This window comes from Pimephales promelas, chromosome 11, assembly GCF_988280905.1.
Source record: "Pimephales promelas chromosome 11, fPimPro1.hap1.1, whole genome shotgun sequence".
NCBI classification, from domain to species: domain Eukaryota; kingdom Metazoa; phylum Chordata; class Actinopteri; order Cypriniformes; family Leuciscidae; genus Pimephales; species Pimephales promelas.
Window position 1 is genome coordinate 34,220,699 of NC_142779.1, and position 25,391 is coordinate 34,246,089.

At 39.5% G+C, this 25,391-nt stretch overlaps 1 protein-coding gene across 3 annotated transcripts in view; it reads right to left on the reverse strand.

Moving 5' to 3' along the window:
• Positions 1–700: 700 nt before the first annotated feature.
• The window catches only part of plpp4 (phospholipid phosphatase 4), a 113,645-nt gene continuing 88,954 nt past the window's right edge, over positions 701–25,391 (reverse strand). For 2 of the 3 annotated variants that reach the window (XM_039690662.2, XM_089117319.1), the window contains exons 6-7: positions 17,335–17,505; positions 701–6,113 (exon numbers count right to left, since the gene is read on the reverse strand). In XM_039690662.2, the coding sequence (XP_039546596.1) occupies positions 5,902–6,113; positions 17,335–17,505 (383 nt within the window). In that variant the 3' untranslated portion in view covers positions 701–5,901. The remainder of the gene's footprint in view (positions 6,114–17,334; positions 17,506–25,391) is intronic. The other variant, XM_039690663.2, reaches the window with a different exon arrangement.

Below are 25,391 nucleotides of genomic sequence, written 5' to 3' on the forward strand. Positions count from 1 at the left end.
CGTCATCTTTTCCAGGGGAATAACACTGACAAGATATGAAACATGCTGGCCTTGCTACCGGAACACAAAATAGATCGTTTTCACAAGCTTAGCCTTATTCTGTCCTCTGCTACTAAAACACAACTACTGAGACAATATGAGGACAGCTATTAAAGAGATCATTTCCATCTTCATCAAAGTTAATGAAAAGGTGTTCAAATGAGTTTCATTAAAATTAATGAAACACTTTTGACATAAGCTGAGAATCATTTCTGCAGCAGATGTTAAGGGAATTGAGATGTGTGGGCAGAATCTGCTTCATCTTCATATAGATTCATTTTGTGTGTTGGATAGAACAGCTGTGATGTTGACCCCACCGAGCAATCCTTGATACAATCAAGAAATAATAGTGGTCTGCCTACTGCACACAATATAATACACATCACCTACTCTGTTATTGTGAAATAGTTCATAGTATACCAAATGGGAATATTCTGTATTGTTGTGACATGACCTCACTATTGCATGTTAACTTTTAAAAAAAAACTTTTGCTGATAATCAGCCCATTCTCACCCCCAAGGCGTCACTTAACTGACGCCTTGGGAAGCATTTGGACATGCTTCAATATCTGACGCTTTAGGCGCCCTTTAGCGTCAGTCAACCCGGTCTCATCCCAAGACGTCATATAACTGACGTTTTGGGACGTCTTTTGACCATATGTCAATATTCGCCTTTTTAGGGCCCCCTTAAACGTCGGTAGATGAGGTTATGGGATCCTAACTCTACCCCATACCTAAACCTAAACCTAAGCCTTAACCGAACCCGTCACCTAACTGACGTTAAAGGTAAAGCGTCAGTTGTATGACGGCCCGGGATCGCCATCTACCGACGTTTAAGGGTACCCTAAAAAGGCGGATATTGACGTATGGTCAAAATACGTCCCAAAACGTCAGTTATATGACGTCTTGGGATGAGACTGTGTTACGTCAGTAAGATGACGCCCTAGGATCGCGTGTACCCTACCCCCACCCCACACCTAAACCTAACCGCGTCCTCTAACAGACGCTTTCCTTTAGCGTCAGTTAGATGACGCCGTAGGATCGCGTCATGTAAGTGACGCTAAAGGGCGCCTAAAACGTCAAATATTGAAGCATGGTCAAAGGTGACGCCAATCAGTCAATTTGTTCATTTCGTTCGTTGAATCAACCAAATGACATGAAAAAAGATTCATTCATTTTGATAAACGAGTTCAAACAGGAGAGTCACGAACGCGAATCACAGAACAGAGCAAGGCGACCATTTGAGCTTATAAAACTTAAACTTTATTTTTTTTTTTAAATGAGCGATCGTTTTGCTTGATAAGACCCTTATTCATTGTCCTGAATCGTTTAAAGCCCTTTGAACAGTTTGCTCTTTTGGATCTTAAACCGTTTGGTTCCCATTGAAGTTCATTATATGGAGAAAATCCTGGATTGTTTTGATCAAAAACCTTCATTTCTTTTCGACTGAAGAAAGAGAGACATGGACATCTTGGATGAAATGGGGGTGAGTAAATTATCAGCAAAATCTTTTTCAAAAGTGAACTACTCCTTTAAGCATGTTAGAAAAACGGGTATTTTTAACATGAAATGTTGCGCAATGCACCTTTAACAAAACAGTTATTATAAGAGTTCATCACTGAAAGATGTATTGTACTATGTCTACTCTTTAAACAGCACTATGGTAAAAATGGAACACAAACTTTCTTTCCGGTATGCACTCCCGCTAAATAATTACTCTTTGAGTTCTTGCAACCGGGAACAAAACAAGTCGACACCGCTATGACTAAAAATTTGCTAAGAGGTGTTTCCTACTAAAGCAAGGTGGGGATAAGGTTAGCTTTAGACTCCGGCTAAGCGTTTCCATAGCAGACTGGTGGGATTGGCCTTGAACGGCAACATGCCCAGTGCATTATGGGAGCTGAAGTTTTCCGACCAATTTAGCAAATGGGAAGACAACAGCATTTTGTCTTTGTTTTCTCTAATCAGGTAGCACCATTTTTTAAAAAACTGTTTAAGCCTTTCTACTTCATAGGCAGACTTGATTTATTGAAAGCCCATTTTTTCAGCAGTGAAGTAACCTTTAAAATATTTGGTTTTCATTTTTATTGACCTCAAGGAATAGTTCGGAAATTACTATTCTGTGATTTTTTCTACTCATTCTTATGTCTGTTGTTTAAAACTTTTTTATGGACCTCAAAATGGAAAGATTCATTCAAGCGAAAGACCAAAAATATAATTGTTTGTCGCTTATTACCCTTTTGGCATAAGGATGCTGCATTAAATATGACGTGTTGATGAATGGAAAGGAACTTATATGGGCTTTTGTAGTTTTATTCATGGGTTAGGATGAGATGATATAATTTTGATTTGTGGGTGAACTATTCCTTAAAATGGATAATAAATCAAATTTATAATCCAATAATACTGGTGGTGATGATGAATTAATTAGCCATGGGAACAATTACTGTACTAGTTATTTTGGTAGATTGCTGTGGTGATTACAGCAGTGCTTCATTTTCTCACTATGTTATCACATTACCTCCTTGTAATCACGTTTCTAATCATCCCAAGATTATATAAAATATGAGTTCACGATAATCTGAATGAAGGATGAGTGAGAGAAAATGTGAGAGAAAGTATAAAAAGGGAGATAATGTTCTACCTGGGTCTGTGTGGGTTATATTCGGGTGCTCTTCTTTCCCCCACAACAACCCAAAGTGTGTGTGTGTGTGTGTGTGTGCCCTGTGATGAACTGGCCATCTGTCCATGGTGTTTCCCTGCCTGTGGTGCATGGGATAGACTCCAGCATCCCTACAGAGGATAAACAGTTTGGAGAATGGACGGATGAATATAATAAAACAAACAAACTAAAAAGGAACAGATAATGAAACAGGTAAAGAAACAGTGGAATAGTTTGATTGGATTGAGAAAACAATACGAGGAGAAACCATGACGCATGATCAGGTGCTAATACCATGCTTTTACCATAGTATTTACAAGGTACTTGGTATTAACATGGCAATGTGTTCAAAAACTGTATTAGTTGAATGCCAGTTAAAAGTGTCTGTGGTTATAAAGATAAAAAGGAGGCGTTTTGAAACGGCGTAGGTTGAAGGACACAGAATGAATGAACCTTTAAGCTACAGAGGAGGAAAAATAAAATGTCACATAAAGTAAGTAAATGCAGGGAGAGGGAGTGTCTGTGGCGGAGACTGTCAATGTCATGGGCCGATGGTCTCTGGAAGCTCAAGTGTAGCAGGTCGATATGTATCAGCAGTTTTCCATGGACAGTTTTACAACATGATGCGAATAAAAATACCAGAGACTTAGCAGAGACTATGTTTGTGAAGTCAGTAAAGATGCATTATGGGTATGTTATATCAGCCCGTTCTCATCCTTTAGCGTCACATAGAACGCTACATGACAAAACGGCGCTATACTACGCACATGGTACTCTTTATCGTTAAAGAGTAACTAAACACTTAACCAACTTTTTTTAGTTAATGACCTGTAAGAATGGGTCTTTAAGGATTAGTTCACTTTTGAAACAACTTTTTCTGATAATTTACTCACCCCCATGTCATCCAAGATGTCCACGTCTTTCTTTCCTCAGTCGAAAAGAAATGAAGGTTTTTGATGAAAACATTCCAGGATTTTTCTCCATATAATGGACTCCAAACGGTTCAAGGTCCAAAAGACACTTTCAGATGCAGCTTCAAATGTCTTTAAACGACACCAGACGATGAATAAGGGTCTTATCAAGCGAAACGATCGCTTATTTCAAAACTTATTCCAAAAATGTAACTTTTCTAAGGACAAATGCTAGCCTTGCTCAATTCTGTGAGGCGCGTTTGTAACGTCACGTAATACGTAATTACGCTTAAAAGGTGACGGGCGACGCAGCCGGAAGTACAGAATCAAAATCAACCTTTTGAGCGTAATTACGTATTACGTGACGTTACAAACGCGCCACACAGAATAGAGCAAGGCTAGCATTCTTCAAAAGCAGATCGTGGGGACATTTACTATTCGTGATATCGCACACCCCTAGAATAAACCATTTAACGACTAGTCGACTAGTCGTCGACTGTTATGCAAAACTAGTCGACTAGCAAAAATCAGTTGTGAAACCCCTACAGCTAACACACATGGCACCCTTTAGCGCAGACTGATCTCATGAAGTAGCGTGTGTATGACATGCCAATTCGTATTTCCATTTTTGGCGTGCTATCAAGACGCATAATCGCCTTTCAGCGTGTTTATGAACGCCGTTAACTTAACGTTATATAAATATAGGACTTACCTCAACCCCGTCCCTAAACCTAACCGTCACTGGGGTTAATAGCATTTATGACTGGAGATTTGACTGCGTGTTCGGACACGCGGAATGACGCGGACGTTAATGGCGTAGATATACGCACACACGCGGATAGCACAAATTGCGTGGAGATAACACGCCACCTGACTCGAAAGTGGCGTATATGTTTACGCAAAAGTCATGATGTCATGTTGTTTAGCGTCAATATAACACACCTCGGTTTAGGTCTGGGGTAGTGTTAGGGTTAGACCACTAGGAGGCGCCTTCTGGCCCATATATCTGCGTCTCATATTGACGCTAAAGGGTGCCATGTGCGTTGGATGTAGAGCACCAGAGAAACGTGGGCGCCTTCATCTTTTGAAGTTGCTCTGTATATTTCAATGGCATCGCTGTTGAGGAGTAATTAGCTGGTGAAGTGGATTTACTTTTTGTAGAGTTAACAAAAGTTATCATGAGCATTGTAATGTTTATCATAAGCATTGTAAAGCAGATGTCTTAACAAATGTCGACCGGGAAATTTTTTAACGAGCAGTTCATTCATACCTATGCAAGATCGCTGTGAAAATACAGACCGGAAGTCAAAAGACAACGAGCGCAACGCTGAAAAGGGGCGGGGCTACATAAGGTCTATACGCATTGGCAAAAGCATCAGTATATGATGCCTTGGGATAAGAACGGGCTGGTATAGCTTATAATACAGACATTAGATACTGTAGATCTTTTATCATGTTCCCTTCATGCTTCTAACTATACTATCTGCTGCACTTTTAGGATGTTGCAGGTAACGTTCTCATCCTATAGCTTGTCCTTCAATCTTACAAAAAAAAAAGGGGGGCTGTGGCAATACCAGAGTACAATGATGATATTAAATGGGAATAAGATGGCTGGGAACTGCATGATTACCAAATTCTCACACCATGATATTTACCTCTAAAACATTCAGTGACTAAAACCTATGGTTTGATAATAGTACTATATGTGAAAAACAATAATAATAATAATGTAATGCCTTGGTATTTTTGCTAGTGCATCTGTTCTTCCATCTAACTCCTCTGTTTCTGGCACATGGTACATGGCAAAGCTACAGAACACAATTTTACACGAGCCGTTAACATCCATGCAAGCCTGCTACTGAATAAACACATAACCACTGCAAATAATGAATCGTTATTATGAACGAAACCTTTAAGATAAGAATCTCTCAGAAAACCAATTTGCCATTTGTATCACAGGCAGCCCTTACAAAAAAAGTCTCAGGTGGTTATTCAAGAGATACCTCAGCATACTGTTTAATGGCACCATTTTTATCTACCATGGTACCCTTTATTACTTGCCATGGTAGGGAGAGATTCTTGCACCAGGTTCCAACTTGCCAACACTTATAGTCAGTAATTAAATAAAGTGTAACACATCTGAGAGCAGATTGGATGCTTGGAGGAAGAAAAAGAAAAGAAACTACATGAAATGGGATGGTCCGATTCATTGGAATGTGCAAGTGTCAGTCAAGTGTGGTTCATACCACGTCGGTGTGGTGGGGGGTCGGAGGATTGAGTCTCTATTAGTCATACTGGTCCCTCGGTCATGCCCTCCAGAGGCAGGCTGGTGGCATTATCAGTGGCCAGAGGTTGATCCTGGGAGGTTGGGACGTTGTGGGCGGTCGCTACAGCCAGACTAGCGTATGGCAGGTGGCAGTCTGTGTGGAGGAAGGGTGGGTAGTGCTGCCGATAACAGACGTAGGCAAAGAAGAGGCCGATCACTCCCCCAACAAATGCATCTGTGAGGGGCAATTCAAGGTTCACAAAGTAAGACACAGATACAATAAATCTCATCCATCCTTAGTCTGCCTGTCAATTCTTTTATTGTCGTCATGGTAACACTTCAATTAAAGGGGTGTGCATAAGACTGACATGACACCTTCATAACCATGACATGTTTATGACAACTGTCATTAAGTGTCATTCGCTCAATAATGACATTTTGAATGCAAATATGACATCGTTTGAGATGTCTTTGTTATGACATCTTGACATAAAATTAAATGAAATGAGGCATTATAACTGTCATGAATATTTTTTTATGACCTCAACTACAAATTGAATTTGTCATTAAAATGTTATAATGGCTTCATGACAGCCAGTGTCAAAGCCAACCACGTGACAGTTTAATGTAATGTCAACCCATAAAGTGGTTTCTTAAGTTTGATCATTAATCTGCTATGTCATGTTTATGACAGGTTGTGTTGTCTTAGTAATGTCAAGTTGTCATGACAAAGACCAAACCAATGTATTGGTTTATGTCAAAGACATCTCAAACAATGTCATATTTGCATAAAAAATGTAATAATTGAGTGAATGACACTTAATGACAAACATGCATAAAACTTCCTTCATATTCATAATGTCACGATTATGAAGGTGTCATGTTAGTCTTATGCACACCCCTTCAAGTAAAGTGTTACCGAATGGCTGGGTAGCTACTGATCTAAGATTCTGCAGCAAACACAATTCACTAAATGGTTTGTGCCGTTTAATGTCACCCTGAGAGGATCAGTTAAGCACAACCATTAAAAAGAGCTGCAGTGCGCACTGACTGTTTCACCAGCACAAGTAAACACCACACAGCTATTTAATTCCCAAAACGTTGAGTCTAAAATCAAATCAAATGATTGAAACATCATTTTGAGGATGGACTGAACAATTGGCCCTTTACTCACCTTCAATTTGATTCAAACCTGTATGAGTTTCTTTCTTCTGCTGAACACAACAGAAGATATTTTGAAGAATGTCGGTAACCGAACAGTTGAAAAAATAAATAAATCACAAATAAAAAAAAAATGAGTTTTTTTTACAAATGAGTTTTATATCACAAGTTACTCTAAAAGTAATTAATTACTATTTACTAATTACCTCTACAACAGTGTAATTAGATTACTGTACTAATTACTCTCTCTAAAAAGTATTTAATTACTTTTAATTACTAATTACTTTCAAAATCCCATATCAATCTCAACCAGCTGAATAATACAAGGACAGACATGAATCTGTTTTAATTCTTTCAAATAAATACTATAAAATTGCATGAATTATCCTTAAGGTTACATTATAAAAACATACTTTTTAGCATCAGACAATACATTTTGATGTTAAACCCACTATTGTTTTATGTCTGATCTCATGACATTTCATACTTTTTTCATACATATTTTACAATAATTCATACGAATTTGTACAAGTGCGGTCGTACGATTTAGACACCTCATAAAATGCATACGAATCGCTGTGAGATCGGATTGATCTATACACAGTATTTACCTCAATTGCATCAGAAGTAACTGTAATTAAATTACAGATAAATGAAGAGTAATCCCTTACTTTACATTTTCAAGGGAGAAGTAATTAAATTACAGTAACTAATTAGTTAGTAATTACTAATTACTAAGGCGCCTGGCGTATGTTTTCAATTGTTTTCAATGGGAGCGCCGCGTTTTTTAAACGCCGTGAGCGTACCGAGGCGCAGAGCGTTCTTTTTCACGCTGAAGCGCCGAGCGCCCAGCGTTTTTACTGGTCGCTGGGAGTTGAAAAATGTTCACTGTCACATTTTACCCAGCCGTCCAATCACAGTGGAGGAGGGGCGGGACCAAACCACACCAACCAACTGTCACAACATTCAAACTGCTGCATATATTCCGTATCATAGCAACGAAACGTCTCAACAGAAAAACCGCTGCGCTGCCAAAGCGCTCTCAAGCGCCCAAAGCACGGCGTCTTCAGCAGAGCGTCTAGCGTTTTCAGCTGGATAAAAACGCTAGACGCTAAAAACGCTGGTGGACACACGGCCTAAGTAATTAATTACTAATTACTTAGTAATTAGTTACACCCAACACTGCACACCTCACGCATTTGTGGATTTTGAAACACTTCTAGCATCGACGTGCAGACAAATCCACAAATATTGTAAGTGGACTGTTTCCTCAAGCTAATCAGATAACGGCCACATTGAGCTGACCAATCGTAGCACATTCCAGCTACAACCAATTTTCCCATTGACTTCCATAGTCAAGTCATCTTCATTTATATAGTGCACTCTAAAAAATGCTGGGTTGTTTTAACCCAATTTTAGGTCGAATATGGACAAACCCGAGCGTTGGGTTAAAATTTTAATTTAAATAATAACCCAACGGCTGGGTTTGTCCACATTTGACCCAAAGTTGGGTTGAAACAACCCAGCATGTTTTAGAGTGTGCTTTTTACAATACAGATTGTATCAAAGCAGCTGATAACATGAAAATAACACAACAAAATTTGTTTTCTAGAAGTTGAATATTAAATGTCCCCAACTAAGCAAGCCAAAAGCCTTGGCTTTTGTCCTTTTGTCCTAATATGGAAGTCAACAGGGTCCATCAACTGCGTTCAGCAAAAGAATGAAATTCATACAGGTTTAAAACAAATTGAGGTTGAGTAAATGAAGACAGAATTTTCATTTTGAGGTGAACTATTCCTTTAAATCACTGTGCTACAAGGCAAGCTTTTCTGAGCCACAGCTTGTATTTACTTGGACCAGATTGGACCCATCAAGTTTAATGGTCCATGCCACTATTGTTTAGATTAGTTCTGTTCTACTACCCAGCAGGCCCTAGGGGATAGCCCATATAAAGTCACACTAATAAGTATCCGCTTGCAGTTGTTTCACTGATAGGAGGAGTCTATATGAGGTGACGAGGAAATCTATATAAATAAATAAATAAAATAAAGGTAACACTTTATAATAACTTTCATTAATATTTGAAAATATTGAAAATGATACATTGCTTTACAGACCCTTAGTTAATATACATGCATATGCTTTTTAATGTTTACTAATGTGTTTATTAAACATTACAGATTTATTGATTGACGGATCACTGTTTAATGTATATTAAAATGTGCTGTTTAATGCACTCAAAATGACTAATTAAACTATTTTTTCACAACATTAGGTACAAAAGTGCATTAGGTAATAAATGAATCAACGTTTAATGAGATTTGTTAGCATTTTATTTACATTAAATCATTATGTTATATTAAATAAGTTCATTAGTTAACATTAATAAGCAAATTATCTCCTATTTATGTGTAAATATGTGAATATATATTACTAACGAGTGATCTGTTAAAGCTGCAGTCCGTAGTTTTTCCTCTTTGTCGCCATCTCTGTTTGAAATCTGCAATTGCAGTCATTCGCGGAAATATCAACTTTACGTGGGTTGTGCCCCGGCACGGATGTTTGAGGAGAGTGTGTGTCTGTCAGTCGCCGCCGGTGTGGATACTGGCATTCGCAATCGCAATCAATCGAATGGCCAACATAAGACTTTTCACCCTAAAATGTCATCTGAACAAGTAAGTAACATCCACTTTTGAATTTCCAGTTGTCACTGGTGATGATTGTCGTTTGAACCTTTCTGGGTCCGCCATCAAATTAATACGTTTAATTAATGGACCAGCTGTAGTTTTGGACAAGCTGTAGTTTGATTATTAAGCATGCAGGGCAACCACCCAGTAGAACATTACAATAATCTAGCCTTGAGTTCATGAACGCATAAACTAATTGCTCCTAACCGACGACGAAGACTTGACAGAGCAGCCATCAAGTGTTAGACAGTATTCTAGGTTATTAAGTGAGGAAGTTTTTTGGCCAATAATTAGAATCTCTGTTTTTCTGAGTTTAGTAGGAAATTACCAGTCAGCTATGGATTCCGTTAATTTTGTGAATTGATGCGTTTCGTCGGGGGCGAAGAAATATAGAGCTGATTATAATCAACATAGCAGTGAAAACGAATGCCATGCTTCCTAATGATATCTCCCAAGGGTAGCATGTACAGAGTGAACAGCAACGGTCCGAGTACTGAGCCTTGTGGTACTCCATACTGAACTTTTGATTGATAAGACATCTATTCGTTTACAAACTGATAACGGTCAGATAAGTATGATTTAAACTATGCTAGTGCAATTCCACTAATGGAAGGCAGGCTGTCCTCTGGGTGGGTGTGCCCACTTAAACTCAGGCCGATCGCCAGGGTCAAAGCCTCCCGTCTGTGTCATTGGTCAAAGTGTCGCATTCTTCCAAGAATATTCCTCTCTGCTCGTTATGAACTTGCCCCCAAATATATTGGCCCATTCACTGTCACTAAAGTTCTTAGACCAGTGGCAGTCCACCTCGAACTTCCTCCTGCGTAAAGGAGAATTATTTTAGTTTGTCATGTTTCCAAAACAAAACCTGTTCTTCATTCCCATTAATCCGCCTGCTCCGGTTCCCCGACCAACACGTCTAGCAGATGGGGAACCCAGCTATTCAGTCAAACGTATTCTGGATTTGAGACAGGGGACGCGGATTCCAGTATTTGGTGCACTGCTGGGGTTATGGTTTGGAGGAGAGATGTTGGGTATCCCATATTGGATCACTCCCTTATCGATGATTACAATCAACAGGTAGGTTCCTTTGGTAGCGCCAGGAGGCGTTCTTAGGGTTTGCTCTTGTCTTTCGTCAGATCGCTTTGGTGCTCAGGCCTGCTGTTATTGTAATTTTGAAAACCAATGGGCCATGTTGTGTTATTTTCCTCTGGCTATATCGGTTATATGTCCCATTCCATCATATTATGTCATGCTGTCTTTGTTGACTCAGACTATTCATTGGATGCATCATGTGACTTCACATCATGTCTGAGGCTGTTATTGATGGTGACAGTATGGCTGTGCGCCAGCGTGATTCTGGATGATACACAGACATGATTAATAACTGTATGGGTAAAACATCTAGAAGCAGGCCAGTGCGCAGTAAAACTGATGTCAAAGCTTACAAACAATTGCTAATGCTTTATCTCTATCTCCAAGAAGTAACTCCACTAAACCATGCATACTCGGTGTTATGTTCTACAAGACTTGAAGACAGTTCGATCTGTATTAATCCCTGGAAAAAGTTAATTAGCTTGACATGTATTTTTAATTATCATGTTTAATTAAATAACTATGGTAGATCGAGTAAAGATGTGCTAGACAGAATAAACATTTTTATATCGAATATATATTATATAACTAAGTCTCAGAGTATTAGTAGACTGTTAGATTAATGGGTGTTAGGGTTCGGGTGTCATGAATACAGCCTCTGTGGCGCCCTCCACTCACCACCAGAGGTCAGCATCTCCGGAGTACTAATTCCCTTGGACTGCAAATCCCATAATCCCCGTACCTGTGGCTGATTTGTCTCACAGGTGTTTCCCATTCACTCTCTCTATTTAAACTGTTCTCTCAGCCTCATCATTGCGAAGTCTTGTCTTGCCATGCATACATTTCTGAGCGTTTATTCCGTGTGTGATTTCCCGTGTATGACCTGGACTGTTTATTGGACCTTGAATCTTTGCTGCCTGCCTGTTCTGATTGCATCTGCCTTGTTGTTCGATTACCCTGTGTGTTTGCCGCCAGCCCTGATCCTCAGCCTGAACTCTGACTTTGATTCTGCCTTATCTACACTGTTATTGAAGCCTGTGATTGACCCTTGCCTGTTTGACGTGAATTCTGTTCTAATAAAGCTGCATATGGATTCTCAAGACAATGCCTCCCCGTTACAGAAGACTTCGCCAGATGTCGATCCAGCAGCATTCTACCATTTTACCACGGAGGTTACTGCGCAAGCATCGGTCCTGGCCACCCACCAGCAACAGCTCAGTCGATTGACTTCGATTACTGAAGAGCTGGTAAAAGCTTTACAAGCACTTCAGCCTTCCGCACCCGGCATACCGGCGCCACCCCCGACTCTACCACCGGTACCGGCACAGGCACAGGCTATTCCTAACACTGCCAGTCCTCGGCTCGCCTTCCCGGAGAAATTTGATGGATCTCCAGATAAATGTAAGGGATTCTTACTTCAATGTTCTATGTTTGTCAATCAACAACCCATGCTATATCCTTCAGATGAGAACCGCATTGCATTTGTGTGTTCACTTCTCACGGGGAGAGCGTTGGAGTGGGCTACCGCCGTATGGAATGAGGATAGACCAACCTTTCCTTCGTTCAGGGATTTTATTCAACGCTTCAAAGAGGTGTTTGAGCACTCCGTTGGAGGAAAGGGGGCGGGTGAGCAATTATTATCTCTCCGGCAAGGAAGGGGTTCGGCAGCGGATTATGCGTTATCTTTTCGTACTCTCGCAGCTCAGACGGGATGGCCCGACGATCCTCTCAAGCTCCACTACCGTAAAGGCTTATCTATGGAGTTGCAGTCGGAACTTGCCTGTCGTGACGAGGGACTGTCACTGGAGAAGTACATCGATTTGTCCATCAAGATCGACAATCTCCTTCGATCTCGTCGCACTAACCGTCTGCACACTTCCCCCATGACATTTGCAACAGTCAACTCAGATGTAGAATCCATGCAAATTGGTGTTACACGTATCAGTGAGGAAGAGAGAGAGAGACGCATTCGACAGAGCCTATGCTTGTACTGTGGATTACCGGGACATTTAAGAGCAACTTGTCCTACCAGACCATCCCGCAATTCCACTGTGGTGAGTTCCATTCCCAAACCCACTACTAGTTTTGAGATTGCTGTTAATCTGGAGATAAATGGGAGGGTCATTGAGACATTGGCATTAATTGACTCAGGGGCTGCAGGAAACTTCATCGACATGTCTTTTGCGAGAAATAATAATATTCCCCTTGTTCCTTACGATTCTCATTTGGCAGTCGCAGCGCTAGATGGCCGACCTCTGGGCTCCGGTCGCATCAAATTCACCACTGAAGATCTGCAGTTGAGCACTGGAGTTCTCCACACTGAATCCATCCGTCTGTTTGTTTTTCAATCACCACAAAATCCCATCATCCTCGGACTTCCATGGTTAGAGCTTCACAACCCTTCTATTTCCTGGACTAAGAAACAAATCACTCAATGGTCAGACTTCTGTCTTCATAATTGTCTTCACAACTTGCCTGTCAAAAAGGGGACCGAGACTTCCTTAACCGAGGTACTTCCCAGTGTCTATCAGGATCTAGCCGAGGCATTCAGCAAAATGAAAGCATCACACTTACCACCACACCGAGCCAGTGACTGTGCCATAGATCTCCTCCCAGGATCACAACCTCCCAAGGGCAGAGTCTTTCCGCTGTCACAACCTGAAGCAGAGGCTATGAGATCCTACATTCAGGAGGAACTCAGCAAAGGTTTCATTCGTCCTTCCACTTCACCCGCATCAGCTGGCTTCTTCTTCGTCAAAAAGAAAGATGGAGGTCTTCGTCCCTGTATTGACTACCGATCTCTCAATGCCATCACCACCAAGTTTCGTTACCCTCTACCTCTCGTTCCGGCAGCTCTTGAACAACTCAGACAAGCAAGATATTTCACCAAGCTGGATCTTCGTTGTGCCTATAATCTCATCCGTATTCGTGAGGGGGACGAATGGAAGACTGCTTTCTCCACCACGACAGGGCACTACGAATATCTCATTATGCCATTCGGATTGTCCAATAGCCCTTCCGTGTTTCAAGCTTTCATTAACGACGTGTTCAGAGACATGTTGAACCAATGGGTAATTGTTTACATCGATGACATCCTCATTTACTCTGAGACTTATGAGGAGCACGTTAAACACGTCAGAGCGGTTCTCAAACGTCTCATTCAACATCAATTGTACGCCAAGGCAGAGAAGTGCGAATTCCACCAAGAGACCATCTCCTTCCTCGGATATGTGATTAGCTCGGGAGGGGTCGCCATGGACGACAAGAAGGTACAGGCAGTAGCTCAGTGGTCCCAACCTACTACTCTCAAGGAACTGCAACGCTTCTTGGGTTTTGCCAATTTCTATCGGCGGTTCATCCGTAACTTCAGCAGTATCGCTGCCCCCATGACATCCATGATCAAGAAGGGAACCCAACGACTAACCTGGTCCTCAGCAGCTTTAGCAGCATTCAGTGAACTAAAAGAGAGATTCACAACCGCTCCAATTCTACACCACCCAGATCCTGAACGTGAATTCATAGTTGAAGTAGACGCTTCTAGCACGGGCATTGGGGCAGTGCTTTCACAACGCCAGGGGGAACCTCCCAAGCTGTTTCCCTGTGCGTTCTTCTCCCGTAAATTAAATCCTACCGAGCAGAATTATGATGTTGGCAATCGCGAACTTCTCGCAATGAAGGCGGCATTCGAGGAGTGGCGCCACTGGCTGGAGGGGGCTAAACATCCGTTCACTGTACTCACTGATCATCGTAACCTCGAATATCTGAAATCAGCCAAACGACTTAACCATCGACAAGCCAGATGGTCACTCTTTTTCACCAGATTTGATTTCAGAGTTACGTATCGTCCAGGCTCGCAAAATACCAAGGCAGATGCACTCTCTCGACTTTATGAGTCAGATCTCCTATCGCCAGATCAAGAACCCATCATTCCATCCACCATCATTCTCGCACCTGTGCAGTGGGATATATTAACTGAGATCGCGGAAGCCCAAGTCACCGAACCTCCACCGGCTGAAACCCCACCTAATCTTATGTACGTTCCACTGGCCCTAAGACAGAGAGTAATACAAATGGTACACACTAACCCAAGTTCCGGTCATCCAGGTATAACAGCTACTTTACAACTCCTCAACAACAAGTTCTGGTGGTCTTCTATACGAGCGGACACCATCACGTTCATTCAAAATTGCACCATCTGCAATACCTCTAAATCTCCACATCAATTACCTGCTGGGCTTCTTCATCCATTACCCATCCCACAAAGACCATGGTCACACATCGCCATCGACTTCGTGACGGATCTTCCTCTCTCTCAGGGTCACACTACCATTCTCACGGTAATTGATCGTTTCTCAAAAGCCTGCAGACTGATACCTCTTCCCAAGCTTCCCACTGCCCTGGAAACCGCTGAGGTCCTCTGCAACAATGTGTTTCGATTCTACGGTCTACCGGAGGATATAGTCTCTGATCGGGGTCCACAGTTCACCTCCCGAGTCTGGTCCGCTTTCTGTCAGCTACTGAACATTAATGTCAGTCTAACCTCTGGATATCATCCTGAAGCCAATGGTCAAGTAGAGAGATTAAACCAGGAACTCACCCGCTTCCTTCGCTCATATTGCCAGAAGAATCAGTTCGACTGGAGTCGCTATCTGTTATGGGCTGAGTACGCTCAAAATTCACTTTGTAAGCCGTCTACAGGGCTCACCCCCTTTCAGTGCATCCTAGGTTTCCAACCCCCATTGTTTCCATGGTCTGGAGAACCCTCGGACTTACCCGCAATCAATTCATGGTTACAACGCAGTGAGGAGACGTGGAATAGTGCTCATGTCCATCTACAAAGGGCAGTGCATCGCACCAGAGGACAGGCCAATCGACATCGGCGTACCAATCCCAACTACCAACCAGGGCAATGGGTTTGGTTGTCCACCCGAAACATACGGCTCCGGTTACCTTGCAAGAAGCTCAGTCCCAGGTACGTGGGTCCTTTCAGAATCATCAGACAAATCACTCCAGTTTCTTTTAGATTAGCCTTACCTGACCATTACCGTATCTCACCCACCTTTCATGTCTCCTTGCTCAAGCCCGCTGGTGGTCCGAGTGGAGAGGAGGGCCTAGACGAGGCTGGTGACCAGAGAGCTCCTCCCATCATCATCGACGGTCAGGAGGCTTACCGGGTCCATGAAATCCTGGACTCTCGTCGTCGGGGCAGACTCCTTCAGTACCTCGTGGACTGGGAAGGATACGGTCCAGAGGAGAGATCCTGGATCAACGCTAATGACGTTCTAGACCCTTCACTCACTAGTGATTTCCACAGAGATCACCCGGACAAACCTGCCCCAAGATCTCGAGGAAGACCCCGGCGTCGTTTGCCTCCTCGCGTCAGGAGCCGCTCACAGGGGAGGGGCTCTGTCACGAATACAGCCTCTGTGGCGCCCTCCACTCACCACCAGAGGTCAGCATCTCCGGAGTACTAATTCCCTTGGACTGCAAATCCCATAATCCCCGTACCTGTGGCTGATTTGTCTCACAGGTGTTTCCCATTCACTCTCTCTATTTAAACTGTTCTCTCAGCCTCATCATTGCGAAGTCTTGTCTTGCCATGCATACATTTCTGAGCGTTTATTCCGTGTGTGATTTCCCGTGTATGACCTGGACTGTTTATTGGACCTTGAATCTTTGCTGCCTGCCTGTTCTGATTGCATCTGCCTTGTTGTTCGATTACCCTGTGTGTTTGCCGCCAGCCCTGATCCTCAGCCTGAACTCTGACTTTGATTCTGCCTTATCTACACTGTTATTGAAGCCTGTGATTGACCCTTGCCTGTTTGACGTGAATTCTGTTCTAATAAAGCTGCATATGGATTCTCAAGACAATGCCTCCCCGTTACATCGGGTTTGTACACTCTTAGAAGAAATGGTTCTATTTAGAACCAGAAATGGTTCCATCCCCCGCTTCATATTTGGAACTCCAAAATGGTTCCATATAGAACCATTTTTTTGGTAAAAGATTCTATTGGCCAAGTATGGAACCCCAGGGTTCTATATAGAACCCAGAGGAACCCTTTTTTAAGAGTGTATAGAACCTTTTAGGGGTTCCAAATACGTAGCGCTGATAGAACCTTTTAAGGTTCTATATAGAACCTTTTCTTCTAAGAGTGTAGAATAAGATGACATGTTTCAAAGTTACTTATAGTCAGTATAATGTCTGTTGAGGAGCATCAAAATAAAGTGTTAGCAGATATTAAGTAGACAAGCTACAGACTCTAATAAAAGCTAGTTGACATAGTTGAATATCTAAAGTGGATCATCGAAATAGTGTTACCAAGATTACACATGTTATTACACTTGAGAAACAATGTTTTAAAAGTACATTTATTTAGTGACATTTTTCAGTAATCTATATGATCTAATTAATATTTTTCAATGAATGGTCCTGCTAAACAAACCATTTTTGAAATGTAAATGAAGATGCTCTAAGCAGTTGTGTGCTTTTGTAGGACACTGCTGCAAACCTCTGACCTTGCCAGTGATGCTTGTAATCGCAGGTGCGGGACAGCGCGATCATCATGGCACTGTAGAGGGGCAGGACCATGGCACAGAGACGCCAGCTGCGCCCGCGTCCAGCATCTGTGAAGCACTGCAACTTCCCCGCCAAGTAAAATGAGGTAAAGCCCAGGCCAGAGAAAGCAACTAAGACAAAAGGTGAGAGAAATAAAATATAGAGTAAATGAAGAGTTCAGATGCAAAAGCCTCTAAATGCCATTTGAAATTTTCTTCTTTAATGACGATTTTTATCAAACTTGTATATTTAAGTTCAGTAATTTCACTTAAATAACAATTAATAGGTAATTATCATTGCCAATTAAGTGAAATTACTGAACTTAAACATACAAGTTTGATAAAAATCGTCATTAAAGAAGAAAATTTCAAATGGCATTTAGAGGCTTTTGCATCTGAACTCTTCAAATGCAAAGTTCTTTAAGAAACCATATACAGTAGGAAATGACTAAAGTGAACTTTTTAACATCAAAACTGTCTGCTAGACAGCAGTGATATTAAATAGATAGCAAATGCCATCTAATCCTAATATAGAAATAACCCCAGTAATCTGACATGTGTCTGCTCTAAAGCTTCAAATGAGATCTCAACAATGTGCTCAGATTTGCAAAATACCAAGCTCTGAAATCAGATGTCAAATATGAAATCAAATGTCTCCTCAATTCTTTCTAAACCGAATTATCTGAGCTATGACACGCTTATTTTATAACTCTATGCTTTGCCAATGGTCTCATTCATTTCAAGTGAATTTTATGAGTTATAATCATTTTGTAGACATTGGGATATACATGCATTGTTGTATAGCACAGAACAGAGCTTGTATTTCTCTGAATTCCATGGAAAAACATAAATAAAAATGGGATTTGCTAGCACTCTTACTACTGTCCTGCTCTCTGCAAACCTGTTGCCCTGGCAACCTGAGGTAGCATTAAAGAATCGAGATAGATTTCTTGCTGTTGCATTTTTAAACTCTGTATTACATTAATGTATTTTATTGAGATACTACAGCTTACTTACTATAAACGAGATTGAAAAGAGTTTTGGACTCCAGCACTGTTGCATTAAAAAGCATAAACTGATATGGTGTGAAAACAAATAACTAGGCATCCAAGCTGCTTTTTCAAAATTTGCACATTAAATTCTGCAAAGTGATTATGCGCACTCTCTGTAACAATCGTAGGACACACAATGTCGGTTTTCCTAAACTGGGGTTCACATTTTCACTGACAGTGATTGCATTGACGGAGGTTGCCAAATCACTGTACTGTTTGATGGGTACTATGTGTTCCTGCTTAAACCAGCCTCTCTACCTTGGTTGCATTACCCCTCTTCAATTACTCATGTTGCTTCAAATTGTAAAACTCTCAATGACAATGAAAGACTAAAAATGTCAATGCTAAATCAAATTAAGTAGTTTTAAAGAGCAATGTTTAAAATTATGCAATACATTACTCTCTCTGACCTCACAAAAAAGTGGGGCTCATTCATGAACTTGGGTGCAAAATCTGCTAACAAACAATTTTAATACAAAAATGTATTTAGAAGGGGGGAAAAAAGAGGAAGGAACAACAAACTACACATGCTGTGTGCAAAAATCACATCTGGGTGCTTACACTGTAAAAAATTTGGAGTAGGATTTTCTTGAAAAAACCTTGCTAAACGATCTCACTCAGAAAATGCTAGTAAATTTACAAAGATGTGCCAAGTAAAAACCTAAACATATTTATCAGTAGCTTTAATTAGAAATCTTTAAGTTAAATTTACTTGGAATGTGGAATTAAGTAAACTTTACAAAAAATAAGTACTTTTAACTCGGCTTGTAAAAGGTAGATTAATACCGATTTCCTTTGCCTTTGTATTACACTTCGCTAAAACAATTATCTTGAATTTTATTAGTCAAGTATGTTCTTTACTTAGATCATCTAAGTGATTTATTTATACATCATGTCAGACTTTAAGCCTTATGTGAATGCAAACACCTCAATACTTGGTAGACAATACACAACGGTGGTAACATTTGATGGATCGTTTTTGTGTTTGAATGTGTCGTTTTAAGCAAAAAATGTACTCGAAATGTCACAAAATGGCAATTTACTAATACTGACAACAAAAATCAATGATAAAACAGTGTAAATACAGCTGGAAACCAGTGAAAAATGAACCTCATTAATTATTCAAGGTCCAGTGCATGATGGGAACCCCAGTATCAGAAAAGTTGAGTAATTTTTACTTAATTTTATTGAGTTGATATTACACTTTCATTTATACTCGCTTGAAATAAGTACTGATATGGAATTTACTTAGTTTTTTAAATTCTTGCTGAACTAACTTTTTCAAGTAAATTACATTGGGTTTTTTCACTAGTATTTACTTAACCAAAAAATCTTTACGTATATCATCACATTTCATTTTAAAGAGGACACAACACACGCCTCTTTGCGGAATATGGTGAGGAGACGGGTAAATATAATTTCCCGAGCAATAGCGTACAGGGGATCAGTGTAGTATCACACGGAGATTCATTAGGAGATGGCTGGAGTTTCACAAGGGAACTTCACAGGTAAGTAAAGAGGGTATGTAGTCCGTAATCCGTATTGGAGACTAGACAAAGAGTGGCTGTGAGGTGTGTGCTTTTACACAGGTCCTATACGTAGGTGATCAGTATTCGGGTGAGAGTGAACGTTGGATGTCCGCGACACACGTTTTCTATTAGGCAGAAATTTTTGTGAGAACTTCTCCTGTGCATACAAATTCGACATAATCAGGGTTTAAGAAGGCCTGAAAATAGTATTACTATGACGTAAGTACATGGTAAAGACACTTTATTTTCTGTTCAAACTATTGGCCTCATTAGAGCACCTAATGGTGCAACAACTCTGCTCTCAGACGGTGTAATCCTACTTCGGTTACGCACACTAATTTCCCATTTAATAGGAAATGCAACCATCCCACCACATATAATGCATTACAATCAAAATTGTAACCATGAATAATTATTTACTTTGTAGCCTTGGGCAACTCATAATGTCCTTGCCAGTGATGCAGGCTTGATGATGTGCGGGATGGGGTCTCTTTGCATAAAGAAATAAAACAAAAACAGTGTTTTCTATCCGTGTTCTAAATATCTAACAAGTTTTATTACCATTTCTTCAGAATATTAAGAATTTAAATGGCACATCTTAAACCATATTAAAGAGTAATGACTACATTATATTCACTACATATTAAAGACAATAAACAAATCAAGTAGAAGCAAAAGCAAATCTGTGAGGACATTCATAAAAAGTTTCACCTTTTAGATTTGGGATGAAATAAATCGAAGCCATGGTATGTATTTTGAATGAATATAACTTTGAGAGCAACTTTAGGTTTTCCTTGTCGCAAGAAGTCTAGGAATTTCAAATGATGTAGATTTCAAAACAAGTTTAATTTTGTAGCATTGGTCCCGATCCCGGATCGTCATACAACTGACGCTTTACCTTTAACGTTGGTTAGGTGACGGGGTAGGTTTAGGTGTGGGGTAGGGTTAGGATCCGATAACGTCATCTAACCGACGTTTAAGGGTACCCTAAAAAGGCGGATGTTGACGTATGGTCAAAAGACGTCCCAAGACGTCAGTTATAACAGACTGCGCTGTCATATATTGATATATTGATATATTAACACTTTCATGTCGCAGCGGTATATCCGATTGTTGTTATTGTGTTCATATCGTGATGTACGTGTTTTGAGGCGAGTGATGTCAGTGTAATTCCCACGAATATATTTAGCGCCATTTACCACACTGTAGACAATACAAACATATAGATGATGCATACTGAGGTGAATCTTTAACTGTTTTCAGACATATTCTGATATACACTCAAAAAAATGAACTAGGGAGGTTGTGCACTTTACATAATATATTTATATGTAGTTAGTTTACTTATAATAATTGTGTTTTTTGATTTTACATGTTTTTTTTCTATTAAGTTCTATGTAATTTTGTCTCAACTTGACAGTAATCCTAATGTGTTGTCTAAACACAAACCATTTATGTTAAGTAAAAAAAAAAGTGTACATCCAGAGGGTGGCAGTATAGTGCGAGCCGACTGCCATTTGCCCGAACTTAATTTTATCGTGTTCAATCTGCTTAAATCTACGAACAACTAAAGTTTACTTAATCCGTTTGTGTTGGATTACATGATTGATTTGTGAACTGAAACTGAAACTGGGCAGTGCTTTTAGTTCCCAGCATGCTTTGCATATGGTTGAATAAAGAGAGAATAAATGTTAAAATTAAGTGTTATTTTATGTTTTTTTTTTGTTGAGAAATTTAGAAAAGGGGAAGACTTGATAGTGTGTAATAGTGTTTAATGTTAAATTACATTGGAATTATTAAACCATTTAAATTACAGTGAGTTACCATTGTGGAGAAGAGTGGAGCAGTTTGTTTGGCTGTCGACTGATTTCATTATTTTCAATTGCTTTGAATGAAGGAGCATGTAAATCTTAGCATTTAAGATGTTAATATGTGCTTCTGCTAGCAAATAGCTAGCTAAAGTCTATTAATTTAATTAAATGTCATTGAATCAAATGAAATATAAATGGATGAATGAATATAATAAAATGCCTAAATCACGTCAGGAAGCCTTAAAAAATTCACGTTGAGACTACTTAAATTGGGTAATTTAAAATGACATAATTCTATTATGTTGAAGTTACATGAACAAATTATGTTTGTTTAACGTAATCCAGTTATGTGGAACCTGTTGACAAATTAAAATTAATTAAAGCCAACATATATTTTTTTTGAGTGTATTTATTTGTTTATTTCAGACTAAACTATGTTTTACCACCTCAATTCTAATGCTGGCACATCTGAAGAGATAAACAATTGAACTTCCGTCTCCTGTCGTACTTCTTGCCGGAGCTCCGTAGGGGACTAGCCTTCCACCTAACTTCAGTCTTTTACACTTCTAAACATGATTTTTAGTTTTCAAACTTATGTTCATTCCAGCACATAATAGACCAGTTGGGTAAAAAAAGACAGCAAACAATGGCTGTACTTTAGGGTAGACACCAGTTACTTCAGAGTGTAAATTAAAACCAAAGAAGCCACTGAAAGATCGACATTCTTTTGTTGCACACAAAGGAAACGCATTAGCATCAGATTATTCATTCAGCTTCATCAAAATATCCATTACAAAAAAAAGGGTGAAGAAAGAGAAAAAGCCTGCTTTCAGGAGAGATGAAGCTTGAAGAAAATACAGACGTAATGGTGATCACTGATCTCTGTCCACTCTTTGCTGATGTACCCAAGCCTCGAAGAGTCCAGTGCAGTGCAGACAGCTTTATCAAAAGTGATGCAGCTCTAAGAAGCAAAGTGAATGTTTGGCCAGATGGGGCCCATTACCAAACACACAGCCTCCTGGCAAGACTACAAGTTTGGTAATTAAGTTACAAGTGGAAATGACAGTCTTTTGATTTTATTAGATGTTTTGTTATAATTGAAGATGCAGTTCCCTGCAGATGCTTATTGTACTGAATACAAACACAATTTTAACACTTTATAATAATGATACGTGAATAATCATGTATCAACACTTTATTTATACTTTAACATGAACTGATGCTTCGTGAACACATTAACTAATCAAGAATGTTGATTTATGCTGTTTGATAGTAATGAACTGTAAGTGGTAGCTAGCAAATGTTCAACTAACTCTAGTGTATATGTTTCCTTTTTGAGTATTTATTTTGGGAACAAATCATTTTTTTATTTTTAGGTTTTCATCTTTTATTTTATTTTTTTGTTTTTGTATAGCTGGGTGCAAGCCAGGGTGGGGTGAGTTTGAAGTTTGAAATAATCTTGTAAAACAGACCATTAAATTATTGGTACGTTATTTAGTGTTTTCTACATTTGATAACAAGGATCCATGTAAATACTGGTGAACTAATTAATGTGCCCTCCAATATATGTTATATTGAACCCGCAGATGGCAAAATGTAACATAATGAAAATATTAAATTATTCACGTTTAATACACAGTCAGAGTACTTCTTGTTTATTCTTAAAGAGACTGTGTTTAGTTTCCGCCAAATGTTAATTAAAGCATTAATTATCATGTACTTATGGTTGTCATTATTCATGCATGAAACCATACGACAGGTTAGCTCTTTATTCGTTCTTGATAATAGTCGTACCTACACTAATCATTAGTTTAGGTTAAAATAAGTATTAATTCAGGTATAAATAAATTATCATTAATATACCCGAATTTTAAAGTGTTACCAAAACATCTGTATGTATTAGCAAAGCATTTGAGGAATTTTGAGATATTTGTCGGATTAGATTTAAACTTAAAATACAGAAATTGGTATAATATCAACATTTTAAAATTTAATATTAGTTGACACCCTCAAAAGACATCATCCTCAAGTTACAACACTAAATGTAGGCCTACTGCAGCGCTCATTAACAAAACCTACTCATGTGGGGAAAAAATCTCATAACTTTTGTGTAAAAAAAAAATTAAGTAATTAATACAGGGTTTGTTTAGATGAGATTCTTGTTGTCGGTGGGCAGATGTTCTTGCCAGTCACCACTACAAACTTAATTAAAATATCTTGGTTCTCCCATCAGATTTAAATCATTTTAACGTTTCACTGATACAGAAATAAAAATTAGAGCAAACACAAATACTGTGCTTCATACATATTAATGCAGCAATAAGTGAATTCCTGCAAGAATAAACAGGAAACTAATGAGATGGATCATCAAAGAGTATTTGGATTTTTCTTGCAAGCTCAAAATTAAGGTTACCGAAAAACTTTTGGAGAAGAAAAGGAATTAAGAGAATATCTTCGCTGCAAATATATGTTGGAAACCTCATTTCTTCGCCTTAACATAATCAAATTAAGCTTGAAGGCAAAATTGGATGTTTCAATGCAAAGACTGCTGTTTTACCTATATTTTTTTTTATATAGGGCCAGCAAAATTTATATTTATGGATTATAATATTTCTGTGGACGTTAATTTGGTAACGCTTAATTTTGATGGAGCCCTTTACAGGTCAACTTATTCTACTAACCCTAACCCAACTCCTTATTCTACTAACCCCTTATTATAATAACCCCAACCGTAGCCTAACCCCTTATTCAACTAACCCTAACCCCTTTTTATACTAACCCTAACCCAACTCCTTATTCTACTAACCCTAACCCCTTATTATACTAGCCCTAAGCCTAGCCTAACCCCTTATTCTACTAACCTTAACCCCTTTTTATACTAACCCTAGCCTAACTCCTTATTCTACTAACCCTAACCCCTTATTATATTAGCCCTAAGCCTAGCCTAACCCCTTATTCTACTAACCTTAACCCCTTTTTATACTAACCCTAGCCTAACCCCTTATTATACTAACCCTAACCCCTTTTTATACTAAGCCTAACCTAACCCCTTATTATACTAACCCTAACCCCTTTTTATACTAAGCCTAACCTAACCCCCTATTATACTAACCCTAACCCCTTATTATACTAGCCCTAAGCCTAGCCTAACCCCTTATTCTACTAACCCTAACCCCTTTTTATACTAACCCTAGCCTAACCCCTTATTATACTAGCCCTAAGCCTAGCCTAACCCCTTTTTATACTAAGCCTAGCCTAACCCCTTATTATATCAACCCTAAGCCTAGCCTAACCCCTTATTATACTAACCCTAACCCCTTATTATACTAACCTAACCCCTTATTATATCAACCCTAAGCCTAGCCTAACCCCTTATTATACTAACCCTAACCCCTAGCCTAACCCCCTATTATACTAACCCCTTATTATATCAACCCTAAGCCTAGCCTAACCCCTTATTATACTAACTAATAGTATATTCAGTAACGAATAGTTTACTAATATGTAAAATGTAGGTGCAACATTAACAGAATGTCTAAAAGGGACCATCAAAATAAAGTGTGGCGGCTAATTTCTCGTCAGACACAAGCCCTAATGTTTTACCAACCCAATTACTTTCATTTTGA